Genomic DNA, 21,875 nt, shown 5'->3' with positions numbered 1-21,875 from the left:
AGCCATTTATAAATACTATTTGCTATATTACGGATTATAAATACCTTTTCTGTGGTTATAAGATGTATTTGATGTATTTAAGCTATTGCATTCATGAATACAGTAGCAAAAATAGGCGTGAATTAGGGAAGTACAACTAATCAGTTATTGTATTCGACTGTATTCATGGAGTGAAACATGAGATTACAACTGGACAGATTATTGTATTCGACTGTATTCACGGCGTGAAATATGGGATTACACTGTTTTAAAACAGAAAGTGAATCAATTAACATAATATACTCCTAATATAACTCAACAAACTCAATTATAACACACAAATTTTGTATTTTCAGTTATAAAAAAAGATTTTCAACCAAAAAATACACCAAAAACATATCAATCTTCAGAGAAATGATATAATACATCTGAATACATAAATTATATTAATTAAAAAAAAACATATGAATACATTCATGGCATATAGCGAGACAATGAATATAATGAAATACATAGAATACAACGGGATACATTGAAATACAATGAAAAAAAAGACAGTGGATATAATGAAATACATGGAATACAACGAGATACATTGAATTACAATGAAAAAAAAGACAATGGATACATGAAAATATATTGAAATATATTAACAGAAAATCAAGTTGCTCAGCCCCAAACCCCGTCGTCTTTGTTCAAGAACAAACCCTAATTTCCGGCGAATCCACCGTTGTGTAAAAACCCTTAATCTCACCAAAAATGCCCTTCGTATTCAATCAAGTGCCCTTCGTATTTTAGGAAACCCAATTGGCCTTCGTAACAGAAAATCAATAAGAAAAAGCAGAATAACAGGCATTTTGATAAATTGGCTATACTCTCTCAAAGGATAGTGATGCATGTGTCTGGTTTTATGGATTACTCATGCTGCAATTTGTTATTTGGTACATCACATTTTTCTAGCCAATATCCCTTAATGACAAGCTCTTTGTAACAGCCCCGCCAAAAATTTACATGAATCAAGTGCCCTCCGTCAGTGCCCTTTGTAAGAGAAATTTTCACGAAATCCAATAAGGGAGCCCTTCGTAATAGAGAATCAAGTTGCTTCTGACGAAGCCCTCAGTTGTGTTTTTAAGGAATGAGGAAGAGAATGACATGTATCAAAATAGAGAGAGAAAGAAAAGAGTGTAACTGAATAACGTATTTAGTGGCTTAGGGGTAGGAGGTAACTAAAATTAGATATTTTACTATAAATATTAAAAAATATCTACAAAATATATTTTTTTAAATGATATTTATTTAAAATAATTAAGATGTTAACCTTTGTTATCAGAGGTAAAATTCCTTAATTTATCTCAATTCTAGATCCCTATAAACAAAACAAATGTTCTATAGAGAGAAAGGAGTTTAATTTTAAGTGAAACGACTCCTAAATATCTAATGATTGAGAATTCAATGAATGGAAAAAATTGAAATGGACAGAGAAAAGGGAAGGTAGGAAACCTAACATAAAATGCAGTCGCTACGTGTCATGGGTCGGCTGTTGTAATGACTAAATGCAAAGACGAATTTAGAAATATCATCATGTGAGGAAGAGGTGGTCCTTTATTTTAAACATTTTGTTCTTCCAACTCTAGCTTTTAGATTCATAAGACCATAATCATCTTCATGTTGGTCAAGAAAATGCGAAAAATAATAAGAGAAGAAATTATTGTATTCTTATGTGGTCCAAACTTTTAGTCATGGTTGTTCAATGTATCAACCAAGCAACTAATCAATACATGTGTCAAGTTGTGACCTGGTGGTATCACTACAAACTGAACAACAAATTGTATATCAATCTTAACAAGTACGTGCATGTATCACTTTAATTTCTAATAATAATACACTATCTGTTTTTTCTTCATATATTGGGTAAGACCGCATACGATAAACTCTTGAGGTCTGGTCCTTCCCTGAACTCCACGCATAATGGAAACTTAGTGCACCAAAGCTATTGGATACGATCGAACCCATTGCCGATACTGTGACTCCGCCTCTATCTATCATATAGTCGAGATTCGATATTCCATGTAGTATTTTTTCCCAAATTTCCCCTTCCCTTACAATAACGTCATTTATACACGACAAATTCTTTCAATTTTGGATCTTACACAAAATTTCTGTATCTATAGAAAAGAAAAGAGTTCAAATTAAGGTGAATATAAATATCTAATGATGAATACAGAATTTCAATGAATTGGAAGTTTGAAATGGACTGAAAAAAGGGTACGATGCAAACCTCACATTACATAAAAATAAAAAATAAAAAACAGCAGCTACGTGTCATGGTTTGACTGTGATAATATAAATGCAGAGACAGATATGAAGAAATATCATGTGAGGCAGGGGCGGCAGCGGAAAGTAACAACCGTTTCTCTATTTGCCCATAAAAGGCAACGTCACGTGCTGTCTAAGCCAAGCTGCCTTTTTGATCTGTTGACACGTGTTCCAGTTCACCTTCCCTTCTCCATTATTAGAACTTTGTTCTATAGATTCTATTATCATACTGTATCTTTTATGGAGTGTAAGATACTATTATAAGAAGAAAAATTACATTATAAAATTATACGTAACAGTAAATAATTGTTCATAATAAATTGGGTTCTCATTTAAGAAATATAAGATAAATAACTCAAAACATATTCTTTGCAATTATGTAATCTAGTAAAGTAGATCTTTTTTTTACGAACCAATCAACGTCTCTGGTTAAAAGTCTCTTTGTCTACGTTGCTTACGTCATGCTGGTGTCTCGCCACGTGTATGGGTATACGTGGAAGGAATATGGAGACTGGACGGCTAGGGACCCACTGTGATTTGTTAGGTGGGCCCTTATGAGTTTGCCACTATCAATAAAGATTTGAAGGGACACTACAATATTTCTGAAAAGAAGGCCGTGTTCGATATGTGGGATTGATTCAAAAAAATAAAATAAAAAATAGATAGAAAATGATACTACCCCTTCTTTGATGTCATGATTCAGATTTTTGTAAGTTGATTGATTTGATTATATAACGTGGGCAATAAGCAATGTAGCAAAATCTTAGATCTAGCTAGTTGTATTAGGGACCTAGGATGAGATGGATAGAATTGTTTTATTTTTAACCGAGAACGAGAACTCGGTTTGATCCATGCCAATAGAAAAATTATTGGTAGAAAATATTTTTCTCTTAATAGGTTATGCGCCATGCGAATTGGGTTAGTTTGACTCGTAATTAGTTAAGATTTACGCAAGTTGCTCAATTCTCAAATAGAGTGGCTAAATATATGTTTATCACTAAAACAGAAATCGCTATGTATTAGGAATTTTCCGATCCCAAAAAGTAGGGGTGTATATGGACCGGGTTATTTCGGTTTTTATCAAAATCAAATATTGGTTTGTACTCAATACCAAATCAATTCAAACGATACCTAAATAATAATAATCACTTCAAATTCGAAAAAGATATAAAAATTTAATAGATCTTGACATATGAATATGGAATAACAAAGAGATTGACGTATTTCAATAACACTTGATAAGAAAGTGATCATACAACCCATTATTTAAGGTTAATAAATATGGAGCTCTTCATATTCTATTACATATTATATCACATAAGAGAATCTCAAATATTTCTAGACATTTTTAAAGAAAATTCTATATAAAATCTTAAAATTATATATAAAAATTATATATTTATATGTTGGTTTAGTTCGAATTTTTTTACTCAATACCAAACCAAATCAAACCAAACCAAATATAGTCGGGTTTTTTAATCGGTTTGATTTGACTTTTCAATTTGATACGATTTTTCGATTCGATTAGCCCACCCTACCAAAAAGAAATGCTAAATCTTGTTTCACTTATACAGTCTTCTTCGCAATTTCCAGGATAAAACAATATTAGAGGTATGAATTAATACTTCGTAAATACAATAGCCTCAGTTTGTTTCGAATGATTTGTTACGCCTTTAATAATTTGTCCATAAAGACATATTTATGTATGATGATTGATACCGGTGTTGTTTAATTAAAAAGGCCAATCATAAAATAATATCAAGGAGACAACACTTTGACAATTGAACTACGTTGTAGATTTATAATAATGGCTACTGATATATAACATAACAATCAAACGTGTACCTAAAAGAAGCAAAAACTTACATTGGTTCATTCCCATTCTTGGGGTGAGCCGATTTATTAATGAAATCATTAAGGATAAAGAGGACCACATAGGACAATTGACAAAAATGTTTTTTTTTTTTTTTTTTTTCAAGTAGCGCAAAAGTTTACGTGGAATCTGCTTTTGAGAAAAAGAAAATTCAAAATATTTTCTAAAATTGCCTTCTCTTTTGTTGAAGTTTTTTGAAAATCCGTCAAGATACTCATTTGTTTGACAAAAAAAGAAAAGGAAATTTTTGTTTCGTTTAAGAGAGCCAAACTAACACAAATCCGGAGATGAGAGGACTCTGCTTCAGACGGGTCCACGGGCCACGATACGGTCTTGAAACCAAAACAATTTTTTTCGTTCTTATACAATATTTGAAATTTACTTATCAAAATTATTTTAAATTTAAGCAGTATACGTCCTAAATAAGAATTGTTTATAAATTATATATAATTAATTATTAATATCTTAACTTAGGGGATTTAATTATACCCTTTTTCTTTTTTCTTTGTTCTTCTTTTTCCCTATTCTTTGTCGCTCCTCACCATATACAATCCATTATTAATGACTTGAATTACGAGATTCAATTACACCATTATTCTTTTTTCTCTCATCTCCTCTCTTCTTCCCAATAGTGCCTTAACTGTAGTATAACAATTCCAATAATGTCGAACCACAGTGACGTAACATAGTTCAAAACTTAATTGAGAGCCAAATCTTATAAAATCGTTTTAATAGCTTGAACCATAAAGTTACGCCAAACCAAAGCAATTCAATCAGTGACGATAGACATCATCAAAATCAGACTAAGTTGATACATTTACAACAACATATAAACTAAAAATAAATTTTATACAACTAATCATATAGTATATCACCTATATATACTCTTATTTACAATTTTAATACATTATTTTTACTCAGTTAAATGTAATAACTACATGTCATACAACTTAAATACAATTTTCATATAAATTTTATACAAATGTATCTTTTAATTTGTATGTATTTTGTATATGATTGTATATATTTGTATGTGGTGTGTTCTTCTTCTCTGAAATTCCAATCAAAACTTAATCTCTCAATATAATTTTGATATATATCAACAACCTTATCTAAAAAGAAAGTATTTATAACTTAAATACAAATTTCATACAAAGATTCATACATTATACAACGATTTTGCAACTTTCATACAACATTCAAATAAAAAAATAATCACAACGGAACACAACTTAAATATAATTTACATATAATTATAATACAACTTTAATACTTCTTCTTCATCATTGAGTTTCAATTTGAAAATTCATCCAAAATTAATTCTAATTTTCACCAAGCACCTTCAAAATTGAGATATAAGTTCCAAAGAATATTCTCGATAGTTCGCAACAATACCCAATCAAAATAAATAATAATTAAAAAAATTAAATTCAAAATCATAGTTTCGAAGCTTTTGATGGCTTCCAATGACTGGCGGGGCAATGGATAACGACTGGTTCGACGGTGATAAGCGACGACATCAAATCTATTATTTAATTCTATGAAGAGAAAAAAGAAAAAGAAAATATTCAAAGGCTATAATCAAGGATTTCAATTAAATTAAATTATAAACAGTGAGGGTAAATAAATTTTTAATGTAGTACATGTAGGTAAACATTTCAAACAAAGGAAAAAAGCTGTTGGATAGCACTTCCCAAACCTGTACATGGGAAGGCCCATCTGCCAGAAGCTAGCGTGATCTGGGCCTTGTGGCCCAAAGCTTTTGAAAAAGGCAAACTCTCCGACCAATGGATTTTTGAATGAAGATCCAACAGCTCTTTCCCTCCTCTTACAACGGAAATTTTTGACTAGGGTTTCCAATTGATTGTTGTTTGTTCTTATCGCTTTACTATTCTTCAAAATCAATTGCTGAAAGAGTGAGTTCAAATTTCTGAAGGTAGATTTAAAGGTAACATTTTTTCCATTTCTTACATTTAAACTATACTCGGAACGTTTTAGGTTAATTTTCTTTTTGGTGATTACTGGACAATACAGTTTACAGCAAACGTGTTTTACTTGCCTATTCGAAGATCAATTGGTTGTATTCCTGGGAATACTAGTCAAGTGATGTGAAATTGTGGTTGTAATTGGAAATTTATGAAATTGTAGCTGACATCTACTCTTTTGCTTCCTAATTATGGTTGTTTTTGTTGTTTTTCTTTCAATCTTGTTAAAGTAAATTGTGATTTGAATTATACTTTATTCCGTCCATGCGAAGGAGCCTCTCAGCTTCATGTAGGTAGTCCTCCAAATAAAATTAGTCATCAGTAGGCTTTCATATTTTATTGCAGGAGTTGGTCTTTGGACAATCAATTTCCTTACTGAACGTTTCTTTTAATTATGTTCTGTTATTAGTTCAGTTAAGTGGATGCATCCATCTTTCCTTGTAGTAATTGTTTTGTTTGACGTCCTTGCAATATCTTAAGGCTCCAGGCTCCTATATTATTTTATTGAATTATTTTTGTCCTATTAAATTGTTCTTCTAATGCGAGCTTTCTTCTTCCAGGTTTGTACTGCTTTATATTAAAACATGGAGAAAACAGACCATGAAGTAACCAAAGAAGGAGTTTTGGATGTGAAAAATCAAAGCTGTCTGCTCGAGGCAGAGAAGTCAAGTGTGCTATCTCCTTTACCTTTGCAGAAGAGGGGGATCGCTGTAGGCAACTCTATTGGAACAGATTTTTCATCTTGGACACCAGAGAAAAAGAATGAGCAATCACACACTAAACATGAAATACACATTGCTGAGCTTCCTGAAAGGTCTGTTCCTCATTAAACTAGATTATTCCATTATCCATGTAATTGTGTCTAACTCTAACAGTGAGTATGTATTGGTCTTCAGATACAGAAAATTGTCAGAGTTCTTTGATCGTATGCTTTGTTCCTTGAGGTTGCTCGGTCTGCGAAAAAGGTCACCTACTTTTAAGAACGTGTCCAGTCAAGTCGAAGTACTTACAGGAAGGTAGCTGGGTGGTTGCCGATCTCATCTATCTCATTACTCTTTTTTCTTAACTATCTTGTCAGTCCGAATTTTCTTTTATATCTGTTCTCTTCTTTGTTGACAATTAGTAGTGTGTTCCTCCTAGGCTTACCAGTAGTACTAGGACTATTTTTGTGTGATCTTATTCATGATTCTTTACTATTACATGTTGTATCATTCATGCACGTTACCTTAATGTATTGTGGTTACTACTGTTTGCTACTTGTTGCCTTATCTCCACCGTGCCTTGAGTCGAGGGTCTATAGGAAACAACCTCCCTATCTTTATAAGGTAGGGGTAAGGTCTGCGTACACACTAACCTCCCCAGACCCCATTTATGGGAATGCACTGGGTTCGTTGTTGTTGTTGTACTTAAACTCTACCATGTGTAAGAAGAGTTTGTATAAACTGAAGTATTATGACTTTGTTTACTCTATCAGTTTTAGTTCACTAGTATTCTACTGTTGACCAACTGCAGCCACAAAATGTATCATACAAGCGTAGAGTAGTATCATTTTCATTTTCAGTCCTTAGTTGGACCATGGTTCAGCAATTAAGTGTTTAATCCTCTATTTTCTTTTGTCAGAAAATTTTCACACAGGCATCTCGCACAGATAAAATATATAGTTCCTGAAGCCATTCAGATAGATAAATTACTTGTGCACGATGAGAAGACCATGTGCATGAAGCCAGATGTTAAAATTACCTTGCATTTAGATGCTGTCGAAGATCACAAAGAACACTCAATGTTTATGACCCTCAGTAATCTTTTTGCATCCAGGCTTGTGGATTTTCTCCATAAACATGCTCAGGTAATAATCCTTAAAGTTTGGTATTTAACAGCTTCGGAGGAATTCTTCAAACTGGTCTTTATACAAGTAGAATTGGATATACAGAATCTGATGCTTCAGTAAACAGAAATATCTAATTGAAAGATACCCTCTTTGTTTTTTTAATTTATTTTTCCGTGCATAGACCTTTCCTCCTCTAATGCATGAAACAAAAATTGCTATAGCATGACCAGAAAGAGCTAATTGTTCAAGAATATTTCTTGCAATAACATAACTTCCTTTTCTGATAAAATCATCTTAACCCCGAATACTGTATTATAATTTTGTGCATTAGATTTCTTGTTGTAACCTATTAACTCTTTTCTTGAAGTAATTTTGTTCTATAAATTGCTATTTGAAGCTTAGAATGTGTGATATCCGCTATTTGGAGGTCAAAACACTGCTTATGCATCTTTATTTGTCTAACTAAGTTATTTCTGTCATATATACACTCAGAGATTTTCATTTTGCTAACTGTAAAGCAGGATTGTGACATACCCGAAGCCATACTTCCAGATCCGTTTAACCAAAGCTGCCTCACTAGCGATGCAGACCGGTTGCCTATGGATTTACCAAGTCCACTTGAGTCTGAATTGTTATCATCATCCCATCTCTGTCCATCCTTCAGTTCACGCTTTTCTCGGCAGGCTGTTTCTACAGAAGCAAAGATAGATCATCTCTCAGTACCTTCGCCGGCATGCTTACCTTGTGTATCTGAATGTACATTGAATGAGGAACTTGATTCTAAAAGGAGATCTCCTAAGTCACCCAAATCCTCCATCAACCTGAACAATGTTGAAGAGAGCCAAACTCTACCAGGTTGTAGTTTGTTTGCAAATGAAAGAACTCCTATGAAGCTCCTGTCTGAAAGTGAAGTAACGCTTGAAACACCTGCTCAGCCCACACCAAAGAGATCGGTGCCAATTACCGAAGATAAGTACAAGAGTATGACAGGCCAAAACTCTCTTGTTTCCAATCTAATTGTCAAAAGGTCATTGGATTTCTCCACCTTGGGTGGTGAAGAAATGTCTTCAGATTTGAGTTCTGGCAGTATAGAGCATCATGAAGATGCAGATAATGCCCTTATAATGGAAAGGAAGTCGATTTCAAAGGAAGATCAAGTTAATGCTGATGTATACCCTCATGAGGTACCATTATTACCTGGGCAAGTTCTTAGATGATTTTACAACTAGAAGCCATAGAGCTGTTTCTGTTATCAATGTGAATAAGCTCATTTGGAAGTGAAATACAAAATGACAAGTGAAAACACTATTACATGGTGGATAAATGATTTTTCACACAATGATAATTTATTGTTAAACTTGCAGTTATCCAAGTGTGTGGTTGGATTGCTTTCTGTCTACTAAGCATGTTCAGAGCTAAAGGCAACTTGGACTATTGCTCTATAGTTTGACTTGCTTTGTTAATATGATTTACCATGAAATTGATTGTGAATCTTCTGGTAGGTTCAGGAAAGGCGTTGCTCCTTTAGCAAGGAAGAGAAGAATTATCAAAGTCATTTGACTGCGGCCCGGAAGGAATCTCTTGGTTTATCCGATCTTGTTCGTCTAATTCACCGCATTTTCCAGTCTGTTGGCTGTCGTTCAATGACTAAAGTGGAACTTGTTCACAAGATCATAGTGAATGACTATGATATTGATGAGAACAGTATGCTCAAAAGCTATATCCTTTCTTTTCTTACTTTTGCTGGTTCATGTTTTACAACTTTTTGATAGATCTAAAGCCATTTTGTCTTAATGTAGCTGATGTGGAAGGGCAGATAGAACATCTTGAGAGACTAGTTCCAGAGTGGCTATGCAAGAAGTCTGCCCCCACTGGAGACCTTTTGTACAGGTATCTGTCATGTAAAACATTATACTGAATGTTGGTTTGGTTTACTATGTGAGAGCATGGTGTGGTAGGATCTGTTCTGTGTTAGAGGTCACAGGCTCAGTCTCCAAAGGCATCTTCCCTTAATCTATTATCCACTGCTATGTAGGTGACTTGTGGACTCGGACTGTTTCCTTTAAAACCTTTATCCATTTTATATACTTGAAATTTGATTCTTAAAGGCTATGTCAACATTTTTGCATCTGATAGTGATAAACTAAGTTGCTCGGACACGGGTGGGATCTAGACGTCGGATCCTTCGAGATGTAAATTCTAAGATTTGAGGATACGGATCCTAGTATGGATACAGGTGTTGGGTTCCGGCTAAAAATAATTCAAAAAAATAGAAATATGGAAATATCTCAAAATTATGAGAAATTTTGTGGAATACTTACGTATGGCTTGTAAAGTGTGGATTTATTTTTTATTCTCAAGTTGTATATAAGTAAAGCAGTGATTTCCTAGATAGGCTATTCTATTTTCTTCAAATTCACTCTAGTTATCTCGTCTAGAATTTTTCTGTTCATCGTGGTCAGAGTACCCAAACGTATGACCAGATCCGGTATGGATCCCATACCCACACCCACACTAGTGTCGTGTCGACACGGGTGCGACACCTAAACTGCCATGTCGGAGCAACTTAGGTGATAAAGGTGAATATAACTTGCCAATGCTTAGTTTGCTCTATTGGCTTGGGGTACCGGCATACTCACTGCTGTTTCTTGACACCTGTTTTACACAAACCTTTTTAGTTATTGCTTACTACGAATAGAGAAAGAGAGAATTGCTCTAAGTGAAGTGGTTGGTTAACAATGTACAGATGGGCTCCTTATGTTTGAGATGAAATAAGGAAAATTTCCTACTTGTTGAGATTCCTAATCATTATTTCAACAATGACAAAATCATTAAGAATATTCTATAAATCTCATTTTTATGGCTTGGGTTTTAACACTTCTTGGTTGTCATGTAAGCCATCATTAGAATGGCTTTAAACCCATAACCTTTAGAGAATGTTCATTTGAATGACTTGTTATGGCATAGAGAATATGGTTGCAAAAAACTTTTGGACAATAATGTCAATTTGCGTGGCTTCTTTTGATGAAGAGTATATGGTTGGTTGTTTTCTGTTTCTTATTAAGTTTTGCCTGTACTAGGTTTGGTTATTTATGGTTTGAAGTTATTAATGTGTTTAATACTCTTTTTGGATGCAGTATCAAGAAAGTTCCTGACTTGAGCTCTGTCTGCGAAAGGGTTATAGGTGTATGATCGATTTTGTACAAGGTAAGTGTCCTTTTCTTGCACATGTACTCTTAAAAAGAAAAATACATGGTTAAACTCACTTAAAAATATAAGGGGACAATATCCTGACCTTACATGTTTTTGAAATGTGCCGTTAAGGCTCTGTGTACCCTCTTCTCTGTGAGCTTCTGATATTTATTGCTCTTTTCCAGGGCGCATGTTGTTGGAGATGCTCAAGATAGTAACTCACAAACTCAGTCTGGTCCTTGCGCATCGTATACAAGAACTTGGTGCATTTATGGAGTATTTGGGACAGGCGGTTGTTGTCCAAAAATGTAGTGAAGGCATGCTATAGCCTTGTAATTTGTTCTGAAGTAGATTAGTGTAAATGAAGTCTGAGCAGCTTGTTGGCGCAAAAATTGCATTGCAGTTGTAATCCGTTTGAATAACTCACCTAATTGATTGATGGAGTATTTATTTGCTTATGCAGTTGATCGGATATTTAACTGGCATTTACCTTGGTGTTGGCATTTCCTCCCCTACTAGTCATTACTATTCCTCTCCCTCCTTCCCTACATTTACATGTATTTCCTTTAACACTCGCATATACTTCATTCATCACTAATATTTGTGAAAACGAATCAAATGTTTTTAGGATTCTGTATATTTCTGGGAGGGAACGCATAAAAAATTATGAGACACCTGAAACTTAAGAAATCTACAACTTTTGGAAGTTAAAGAGTAAAAACTATCCAATTTCCTTGGTTTCAGTGTCACTTGTATTATTACTGTTTGGTACTCACAATCACTTTTCTTTAACAATTTATTGTTGTGATTAATTTTTTTCCAAGTAAATTCAGAGAACTCTCTGCCTTGTAAATCTTTTTTTTTTCTTTTTCTATTAGGACTATTTGAATTCTAATGAGTTTTCATGTCATCCAAAACAGTGAGATACTGGCAGCGACAGCTACAACCCTGAAACGTCTACTTGACAAATGCGTAAGCCATGAGCATTTGATTAAGCAAATTCACGCTCAATCCATCACCTGTGGTGTCTTTGTGCAATCTCATCAATCTTTTGCGTGCAAATTGCTCAATGCATATGCCAAGCTGAACAAACCATTTGCTGCCCACAAGGTGTTCGATCAAATTCCCCAACCTGATATTGTCTCCTGGACTTGTCTTCTGTCTCTTCATTTGCAATTACAACAACCTACTAAAGCCTTCTCTCTATTCACCCGTTTACTGGTTTCAACTTCTCTTAAACCTGATTCCCATTCCATGGTTGCAGCTCTCTCAGCTTGTGCTCGCACGCAAGACCTGATTAATGGCAAAACAGTGCACGCTATGGTCTATAAATTTCTTAGTCGACCTGAACCCATTGTGGGTAATGCTCTGATCGATATGTATAGCCGAACAGAGAGAATCCACTTGGCTCAGCATGTATTCGATAGTATGCACGTTAAGGATGTTGCTAGTTGGACTAGTTTGCTCAATGGGTTTGTAATTTCCGGGGCAATTGAGTCTGCTTGGAAGTTGTTTGAGGAAATGTCTCACAGGAATGCCATCTCATGGACTATCATGATTGTGGGATGTGTACGTGGCAAAGAACCGGTTAGGGCGTTGGAACTGTTTAAGAGAATGAGGAAGGAAGGTGATGACAGCCCGACCACAATCACAATAGTTGCTGTGCTATCTGGTTGTGCTGACATCGGAGCTCTGGACCTTGGGACATCGATTCATGGGTATGTAAATAAAGTAGCTGGTTTTGCTGTCGACATTGGTGTAAATAATGCACTGATTGATATGTACGCTAAAAGTGGGAATCTTGATTTAGCTACGAAGCTTTTTAGGGGAATGATAAAAAAGGATGCTTTCACGTGGACTAGCATAATTTTAGGTTTGGCACTTCATGGTAGAGGAAGAAATGCACTTGAGGCTTTTTATGAGATGTTGGAATCTGGAATAACTACAAATGAGATTACGTATCTTTCTGTTCTATCTGCTTGTAGCCATGCTGGATTAGTTAACGAGGGGAAAGAATTATTCAACAGATTGAAGAATGACAGTAGTTGTGCAACTAAGATAGAGCATTATGGATGTATGGTGGACCTCCTTGGTCGAGCGGGTCATATAGATGAAGCAGTGAGATTGATTCATCAAATGCCAATGAAACCTGATGCTGTCATATGGAGATCACTTTTGACTGCTTGTGTCGCGAATAGAAATTTGGAATTAGCTGAAATGGCTGCAGAAAAAGCGCTTGAATTAGAACCTCATGATGACGGGGTGTATGTACTTCTTTGGAATTTGTATAGCTCTGGTAATATGTTGGAAGATGCTTCCAGGACAGTGAAGATGATGAGAGATCAAAGAATCAAGAAAAAACCTGGTTGTAGTTGGGTTGAAATAAATGGAATTCTACATGAATTTGTTGCCGAAGCAACGTGTCTATGATGGTATATACAGGGTACTAGATACAATTTTAAAGCAATCAAACGTGGATCTTTTTACTATTACTGCAGAAATGTAGTGTTTTGGCAGCTATAAAATTTTCTGCCCTGGATTTAGGGGTGATATTTGGGACTAGGACAAAGAGTCCTAGAAAAGATTCCAGTCCTAGTTCTTTTAACTATGGAAGACACTACTTAATTGGTGGTAGATAAACGCAATGCAGGAAGTGCTCCTCGGTTAATTATCTTTGACTATGTGCAAATGCATCTGTGCACTATTGCACTTGTGTTGTTATTCATCTATTCAACATTGCATTTTTGGATTAGTATCCTCGATCTGGAATAGTAAGTTCTCCTTTTGTGTTATAATCTTGGCAGGAGTAGATTCTGATCATTGTTTTTTTTTTTTTTTTTTTGTGTGTGTTTGGGTTAGCTGGAAAAGGAAGATTAGAGTCCACAGCAGCCCCTAATCACAAGTTTAGAGATGTTGATTGACACATCATGTGAGGTGCATCCAGATCATCTTATCCAAACTATCCACATTTTATTTTCTTGCTTAGCTAATTTATGATCTAACCTCAATAAAATATTGTCAATAAGTAGAATATGTTCACCTTTGCGCAGACTAGGGATCAGCATGTAACTACAATAAATAATGTTGACCATTATTAAGTTTGACCTTTTGAAGGGAAAATAATATCACACGGTACTGCATATTATAAGTAAAATGAAGATAGAGGAAAAGTACTTGAAGTCTTGAACGATTTGGCAACCACAAACTTGTAACATGCCGCAAAGCAAAATAGAAGCGACTAAAGCGCATTGTTTAATGCGTTATACATGCTCATCATTTTCTCAATTTCTTATCAATTCGTCTGATTACTATGTGAGTCACATAACCAATATTACTTATGTGAGTCTAATTCATTTTTTTTGATAAGTGGACTCATATCCCCTACTTACTTATTTTAAAGCATAAACTAAAAAAGGCAATATTTAAGTCTATTCTTTTCCCTAATTAGAGGCTTAAATGATGGACAATAAAAAAAATAAAATAAGAAAAGATCTCTTTCATTATATTATTAGATATACTGTTTCATAAAAAAAACTTTTTTATTGATAATATTTCATTTTAGGATCCAAGTAAAAATTAAAGGCACGAGAAATCTATATATCTGCAAAATTTAACATATCGTATCTTGAGCTATTCAACCAAAGAGAATATTGATAAATATTTTATATGATAGGTGAGAGAAAGTAGAAAATTAGAAATGTAAACTGGTAATATTCAATTAAAAAGTTCTCATTAGTTGATCACAGTTTAAATAATAAAACTTGTAATTTCACCAAGAAACTTAGTCAAAGTTATATTTTAAAAATCTTAACGCGTTATTCACCAACTTCCAGTTTATCCTCTAAGCTTGCGGTGTCGATTTTTCTCAGATTAGAGTAGCCGTAAATTAGTTCAATAAAATGAAGTAAAAACAATCTAGGAATATGAGTCCACCTGTCAAGAAATGAACTAGACTCATATAAGTAATGTTGGTTATGTGACTCACATAGTAAAATTTCTCCGTCCGAAGTAGTAAGCTAATACTCCCCCGATCTATTTTAATTAATTTTTTTGGTTGTTTTCACATATATTAATAAATTCACTTTTTAACATTAATTAATAATAAGTTTGACCATATTAACCTTACTTTGTTCATTGGAAATATAATAATTACTCCTAGGCTCTTTATTCTAAGGGCAACTTTGAAAAAAAAAAGTTAATTCTTCCTAAATATGTGAAAAAATTATATATTGTGAATCACAACAAAAAGACAAAAAAATCAATTAGAGTAGACCGGTGAGAGCGATCTAGAATTAGAAATTCTTGAATTATGTGAGTCAAACACCACCCAAAAAGAAAACGAATTTTCTTTGAGATCATATCTCCCGGCCTTCACAATTATTTAATCCGGTGGCCATGTGCATTTTCTTGAATTCCCACAGGCCACAGCTATAAAAACCCCAAAAGCCTTAAATCCATTTGCTAACACTACATTAACTTCACATATATACCAAACACAGCTCAAAATGAAGACCAATCAACTTTTCCTCCCCTTCCTCATCTTTACCATCTCTTTTAACTCTTTCCTCTCCTCAGCTGCCGAAGCTCCTCCAGCAGTAGTCGACATTGCTGGAAAGAAACTCCGGACAGGCATCGATTACTACATCTTGCCAGTGGTCCGTGGACGAGGTGGTGGACTCACCCTAGATAGTACCGGCAATGAATCTTGTCCACTTGACGCTGTTGTCCAAGAACAACAAGAGATCAAAAATGGCCTTCCTTTGACCTTTACACCCGTTAATCCAAAAAAAGGCGTGATTCGCGAATCCACTGATTTAAACATCAAGTTCTCTGCTGCCTCAATCTGTGTTCAGACAACCCTGTGGAAGCTAGATGACTTTGATGAAACGACAGGGAAATACTTTATCACGATTGGTGGAAATGAAGGAAATCCTGGTAGGGAAACTATAAGTAACTGGTTCAAGATTGAGAAATTTGAACGTGATTATAAGCTGGTATATTGTCCTACAGTATGCAATTTCTGCAAGGTCATTTGCAAAGATGTTGGCATCTTCATTCAGGATGGAATTAGACGTTTGGCTTTAAGTGATGTCCCATTTAAGGTTATGTTTAAGAAGGCTCAAGTCGTCAAGGATTGAAGAAGAAAAATGAAGTAACAAACTAGTCGCTTAATAATTTGCATTTATTCGAATATTTCTGATTTGCTGAAATGAACTACTAGTAATAAGAGAAGCATGAGCTTCCAAACTCAAGAAATATGTATTTCATCTAATAAGAGAAGCATGAGCTTCAAAAGTAATTAAAAAAAACAAGTGTGCATTTCATGTCGTGTACTCTTTTGATGAATGTTTGTTTCTTGGCTTATAGGCTCGATTCGTCAGGCCTTAGACATTATTGATATTTGATCTATTTGCATTTGTTGGTTATGCTGAATGTACTACACCTTGTATTGTGAATTAATGTCGTCTATTATTTCCCATGCAAAGAGCGTTCTTTCTGCGCATTTCTTACTCCGATCCCTTATAAGCGAAGATATAACAGTAACACATGAAACAAAAATAGTACTAACACTTAACAGCACCATCACACAATTATCATCATATCTCGTTCATCTTACTGTTTGAAACGCTAAATTGCCGTGTTAATCGGCATGTATTTTAGATTTCTATGTAGTATCACCAGCATTTTCTAAATTTCCTTTTTCTTTTTAGGTGTGGAATGGGGATTTTTGGTGGGGTGGGGGGTTCTTAAAGTAACTGCTGTTTTCACGAACAAACTTGGAGAAAAAAGGAAAGTTTTTGAATGATCATCACATCCAACAAAAGGTGCAAGTAACAGTACAGATCAAGGATAAAATGCGATTAGGTCGCTTGACATGATAATGTTAAAAGGGCACAAAGTGAACCTAAAATCACACGAAAACAAAACCGTATTGAAACAACTACAAGCATCCATGCAGACTTGGCAAAAATTGATCGCAATGTAAGAGATATGATCTCTATAAGCTATACATATTAGTTGGGACTATATTTTAGTTAGTAGCTAAGCTAAGAGATATCTCTATAAGCTATACATATTAGTTGGAACTATATTAGTAGCTAAGCTAGGAGTGGAAAGAAAGAACCACAGAAACAACGCATTCCTTCTTAAATATACTGGCCAGATGATATCTTAATCTAAAAAAAGAAGATTTAATAAGAAAATCCAATTTTACTGATCGATATGTATAGTCGAACAGAGAGAATCCACTTGGCTCTACGTGTATTCGACAGTATGCACGTTAAGGACATTGCTACTTGGACTAGTTTGCTCAATGGTCGTAGTTTCCGGGGCAATTGGGTCTGCTTGGAAGTTGTTTGAGGAAATGTCCCACAAGAATGCCATCTCGTGGACTGTGATGATTGTGGGGTGTGTACGTGGCAAAGAACCAGTTAGGGCGTTGGAACTGTTTAAGAGAATGAGGAATGGAGGTGATGACAGCCCGACCACAATCACAATATAGTTGCTGTGCTGATATTGGAGCTCTGGATTTTGGGAAGTCTAGTATTCATGGGTGTGTTAACAAGGTAGCCGGTTTTGCTATCCATGTTGGTGCGAACAATGCGCTGATTGATATGTACGGTAAAAGTGGGAATCTTGATTTTGCTACAAAGATTTTTAGAGGAATGATAAAAAAGGATGCATGCTTTCACGTGGACTAGCATAGTTTTAGGTTTGGCACTTCATGATGGAAAAGGAACAAATGCCTTGAGGTTTTTGATGAGATGTTTCCGTTCTCTCTGCTTGCAGCCATGCTGGATTAGTTAACGAGGGGAAAGAATTATTCAACAGATTGAAGTAGGACAGTAGTTGTGCAACTAAGATAGAGCATTATGGATGTATGGTGGACCTCCTTGGTCGAGCAGGTCATATAGATGAAGCAGTGAGATTGATTCATCAAATGCCAATGAAACCTGATGCTGTCATATGGAGATCACTTTTGACTGCTTGTGTCGCGAATAGAAATTTGGAATTAGCTGAAATGGCTGCAGAGAAAGCACTTGAACTAGAACCTCATGATGACGGGGTGTATGTACTTCTTTGGAATTTGTATAGCTCTGGTAATATGTTGGAAGATGCTTCCACGATTGTGAAGATGATGAGAGATCAAAGAATCAAGAAAAAACCTGGTTGTAGTTGGGTAGAAATCAATGGAATTCTACATGAATTTGTTGCCGAAGCTTCGAAGCAACATGTCTATGATGGTATATGTACACGGTCAAAATCGGGCTTGCCCTTTGTATGACTAATCGAGATCGAAATATGATAGGTCAAAGTTCGTTCTCGTGTTATATCGAACCATGGTGCAAAGATAGATTGTCGAGCTCGTGACCCGGAGGCCGATCAAGCTCGAGATCGAGCAAGATCGAAGAAAACCTACCGAGCCAAATAACGGAAAGCTGAAATATCCGTAATTGGGCGAGGATCACGGTGAAAATCCCGACACGTATTAAGAAGAGGCCTATTAATTAGCTAATCATGAGATTTCTTACCTCATATAGAACTGTACCAAGAGTAGGACTCCCTTACTATATAAAGGGGGTCTGATTACTTGTAATATTCATCATTTCTATGCAATACAAAGCAATATACTATCATTTTCTAGCTTTCACTATCTTGTAATTCTGTTCATAAGTCAGTTGAAACATCTTTTAGTTCAAGGGTGACTGAACTCGAGGGCCAAGGCTATTTAATTTGTGTGGTTTGCATTTATTCTTTTATGATCAATTTCAATATTAATTATTCTTCTTAATTTGTACCAAGTTATATTACGTATCCTTAAAACCGCGTATAAATTCAACTGTTATCCGATTTTAGGGTAAACAGTTTGGCGCTCACCGTGGGGCTACGAATAATGGTGATTACCTGGTACAAACTTTCATGACACACACTATTTTACACTTGTTCTTTGAAGTGTCTTTGATTACAGGACTAAAAAATATCAAACTCTAAGTCAGCACCTCTACACATTGACAATGATTTCGGCCGCCACGACGAAAATGATAACATAGTAGCAGGGAACGATGTACCAGTATTGGCCTCGATGAATTTTCGGCTGCGGATCCAGTGGACGTCAGTTCACATATAACCATCAACGGGACTTTGGCCGTCGATCCCGAAGGCACCATCTGTGGGTATGCTTGATCAGCCGCTCAAAGCGCATGTGTCGGTGAAGATGGTAGGATAAGCCTGCAGGTGATCTTCGAAATGTTGCAGTCTCAGCGGGCAGCAATAGCCCAGCTCCAAAACTAGAATCATACCCCTAGCAGGGTTGAGCTTGAGCCATCCCAGGAAGTTGTACACATGGTCGAATCAGTTTCAAGAAAATCGAGCAAGAAAGAGTCGGAGATCAACCCAGCAATCATAAAGATGCTCGAAGAACTGACGAAGCGAATTGAGTCAGGGAAAAAGAAGATCGAGGCAAACGACAAGAAGGTGGAAACTTGTAACTCTAGGGTCGATCAAATCCCGGGGGAACCACCAATATTGAAAGGACTAGATTCCAAAAAGTTCATACAAAAACCTTCCCCCCTCCCCCGAGAACGGCTGCGAAGCTAATCCCCAAGAAGTTCTACATGCCCGAGATTCCTAAGTATAATGGAATGACTGATCCGAACGAGCACGTCACCTCTTACACGTGTGCTATCAAAGGGAATGATCTAGAGGATGACGAGATCGAACCCATCTTGCTAAAGAATTTCGGGGAGACCCTGTCAAAGAGAGCTATGATATGGTACCATAATTTACTACCTAATTCTATTGACTCATTTGCTATGCTTGCAGATTCTTTCGTAAAGGCACACGCCGGGTCCATCAAGGTCAAAACATTTCAAGGTAAGGCAGAAGGACAATGAAATGCTTATAGAATTCGTGTCTCGATTCCAAATGGAATGGATGGACTTGCTACCGGTCACTGCTGATTGGGCCGTTCAAGCTTTCACTCAAGGGATCAACGTTCGAAGCTTAGTGGCTTCATATCAATTGAAGTAGAACTTGATAGAATACCCAGCTGTTACTTGGGCCGATGTATATAATCGATATCAATCAAAGATGAGGGTTGAGGACGATAAACTTGGGGCTCCTTCTGGATTCGTTTATCCTATCAGACCTGTCGATAGAATCAAGAGAGATATTGACTAAGAACCAAGGTCGAACAGAGATCGATATCGACCGTATAATGGAGATCGTATGAGCAACGGATCTGGGCGAAATTCTGCACGAAATGAAAGGAGAAATGATCTAGGTCAAAGCTATTGAGGACTCATGAGCAAGAACGGCTTCGAAAGACCTATTGGACCCCAAGAGGCACCACGATTGTCAGTGTATAACTTTAATGTTGATGCGGTTGCCATCGTATCGGCTATCGGGCGCATCAAAGAAGCCAAGTGGCCCCGACCTTTGCAAACTGATCCAACACAAAGGGATCTCAATCAAATATGTAAATATCATGGCACACATGGCCACAGGACGGAGGATTGTTGACAATTGAGGGAAGAAGTAGCCCGCTTGTTCAACAACGGTCACCTTCGAGAATTTCTAAGTGACCGAGCTAAGAATCATTTCATAAACAGAGACTCCAATAAATAAAATGAACAAGACGAACCCCAGCATGTCATCCATATGATCATCGGAGGGGTCGATGTTCCTCAAGGTCTGATGATAAAACGCACCAAAGTATCAATTACAAGGGAAAAATAGAGTCGAGATTACCTACCAGAAGGGACTCTATCTTTCAACGACGAGGATACAGAAGGAATCTTGCAACCCCATGATGATGCACTGGTAATTTCTGTACTTATGAATAAAACTCGAGTTAAATGTGTGCCAATTGATCCAGGTAGCTCGTCCAACAACATTCATTCGAGGGTCGTAGAACAACTCGGCCTACAGAATCAGATCGTACCTGCGACCCGAGTGCTAAACAAATTCAACATGGCTTGCGAAACCACTAAGGAAAAAATAACGTTGCCGGTAAACATAGCTGGTACCACCCAGAGGACCAAGTTTTATGTAATCAAGGGGGACATGAGATACAATACCCTGTTCGGGAGACCGTGGATCCACAACATGAGGTTTGTGCCCTCGACCCTTCACCAAGTATTAAAATTTCCAACACCAAAAGGGATAAAGACGGTTTATGGGGAGCAACCCTCCGCAAAGGAGATGTTTGCCGTCGATGAAGTAATTCCAATATCAATACTCTTATCGAAAAAGGACTCAGGTTCAAGAGCGAAACAGGAAGCCAAATAGCAATCATCGATGCCAGCCTTGACCCAATCGGACAAGCAAGGGATTGACGAAGACGACGATTACGGGGTTCCTCGATCCTTTATAGCTCTCGATGATTTTTATGCCACCAAATCTATGGTCAAAGAGCTGGAGCAGTTCGTGCTGATCGAACATATGCTCGATTGAAAGGTATACCTGAGCACGGGGTTAACTCCCTAGCTCAGGAAAAAACTCATTCAATTTCTTACAGCTAATATAGATTGTTTTGCTTGGTCCCATCTCAATATGATAGGGATCCCACAAGAGATTGTGACCACGTAATTTTTTCCCTATAGGAGTCACTCCCATAAAATACAAGAAAACAATTTTTTTCCATTTTTTTACAATCTTATAGGATTTTATGGGAATTTGTGCTAATTGTTTGCATTTCTGT

At 36.1% G+C, this 21,875-nt stretch overlaps 3 protein-coding genes across 5 annotated transcripts; all 3 read left to right on the top strand.

The window, feature by feature from the left end:
• Positions 1 to 5,908: 5,908 nt before the first annotated feature.
• Positions 5,909 to 11,658, top strand: LOC104239363 (CDT1-like protein a, chloroplastic). Of its 3 annotated transcripts, none has more exons than XM_009793987.2 (9): positions 5,909 to 6,116; positions 6,714 to 6,967; positions 7,050 to 7,169; positions 7,774 to 7,999; positions 8,500 to 9,165; positions 9,490 to 9,685; positions 9,781 to 9,871; positions 11,119 to 11,188; positions 11,359 to 11,658. In XM_009793987.2, exons 2-8 carry the CDS (start codon positions 6,738 to 6,740, stop codon positions 11,171 to 11,173), a joined length of 1,584 nt encoding a protein of 527 aa, XP_009792289.1. In that variant the 5' UTR covers positions 5,909 to 6,116; positions 6,714 to 6,737; the 3' UTR covers positions 11,174 to 11,188; positions 11,359 to 11,658. The 3 variants fall into 3 exon arrangements, with proteins under 3 accessions (XP_009792289.1, XP_009792287.1, XP_009792288.1); XM_009793985.2 differs by having other exon boundaries at positions 5,913 to 6,116; positions 9,484 to 9,685; XM_009793986.2 differs by having other exon boundaries at positions 5,919 to 6,116; positions 8,503 to 9,165; positions 9,484 to 9,685.
• A 235-nt stretch (positions 11,659 to 11,893) lies between these two features.
• Positions 11,894 to 13,968, top strand: LOC104239362 (pentatricopeptide repeat-containing protein At2g22410, mitochondrial-like). Its single transcript, XM_009793984.2, has 2 exons — positions 11,894 to 11,941; positions 12,094 to 13,968. The coding sequence occupies exon 2, from the start codon at positions 12,428 to 12,430 to the stop codon at positions 13,601 to 13,603; it is 1,176 nt and encodes a 391-aa protein (XP_009792286.1). The 5' UTR covers positions 11,894 to 11,941; positions 12,094 to 12,427; the 3' UTR covers positions 13,604 to 13,968.
• Positions 13,969 to 15,604: 1,636 nt separating this feature from the next.
• On the top strand, positions 15,605 to 16,629 carry LOC104239361 (kunitz trypsin inhibitor 5). Its single transcript, XM_009793983.2, has one exon. The coding sequence runs from the start codon at positions 15,679 to 15,681 to the stop codon at positions 16,309 to 16,311; it is 633 nt and encodes a 210-aa protein (XP_009792285.1). The 5' UTR covers positions 15,605 to 15,678; the 3' UTR covers positions 16,312 to 16,629.
• Positions 16,630 to 21,875: the final 5,246 nt, after the last annotated feature.

Source organism: Nicotiana sylvestris, chromosome 3 (genome assembly GCF_000393655.2).
Source record: "Nicotiana sylvestris chromosome 3, ASM39365v2, whole genome shotgun sequence".
In the NCBI taxonomy this organism is placed as follows: domain Eukaryota; kingdom Viridiplantae; phylum Streptophyta; class Magnoliopsida; order Solanales; family Solanaceae; genus Nicotiana; species Nicotiana sylvestris.
Note: the sequence above shows the minus strand (reverse complement) of the source record. Positions and strands in the feature narration are given on the sequence as shown.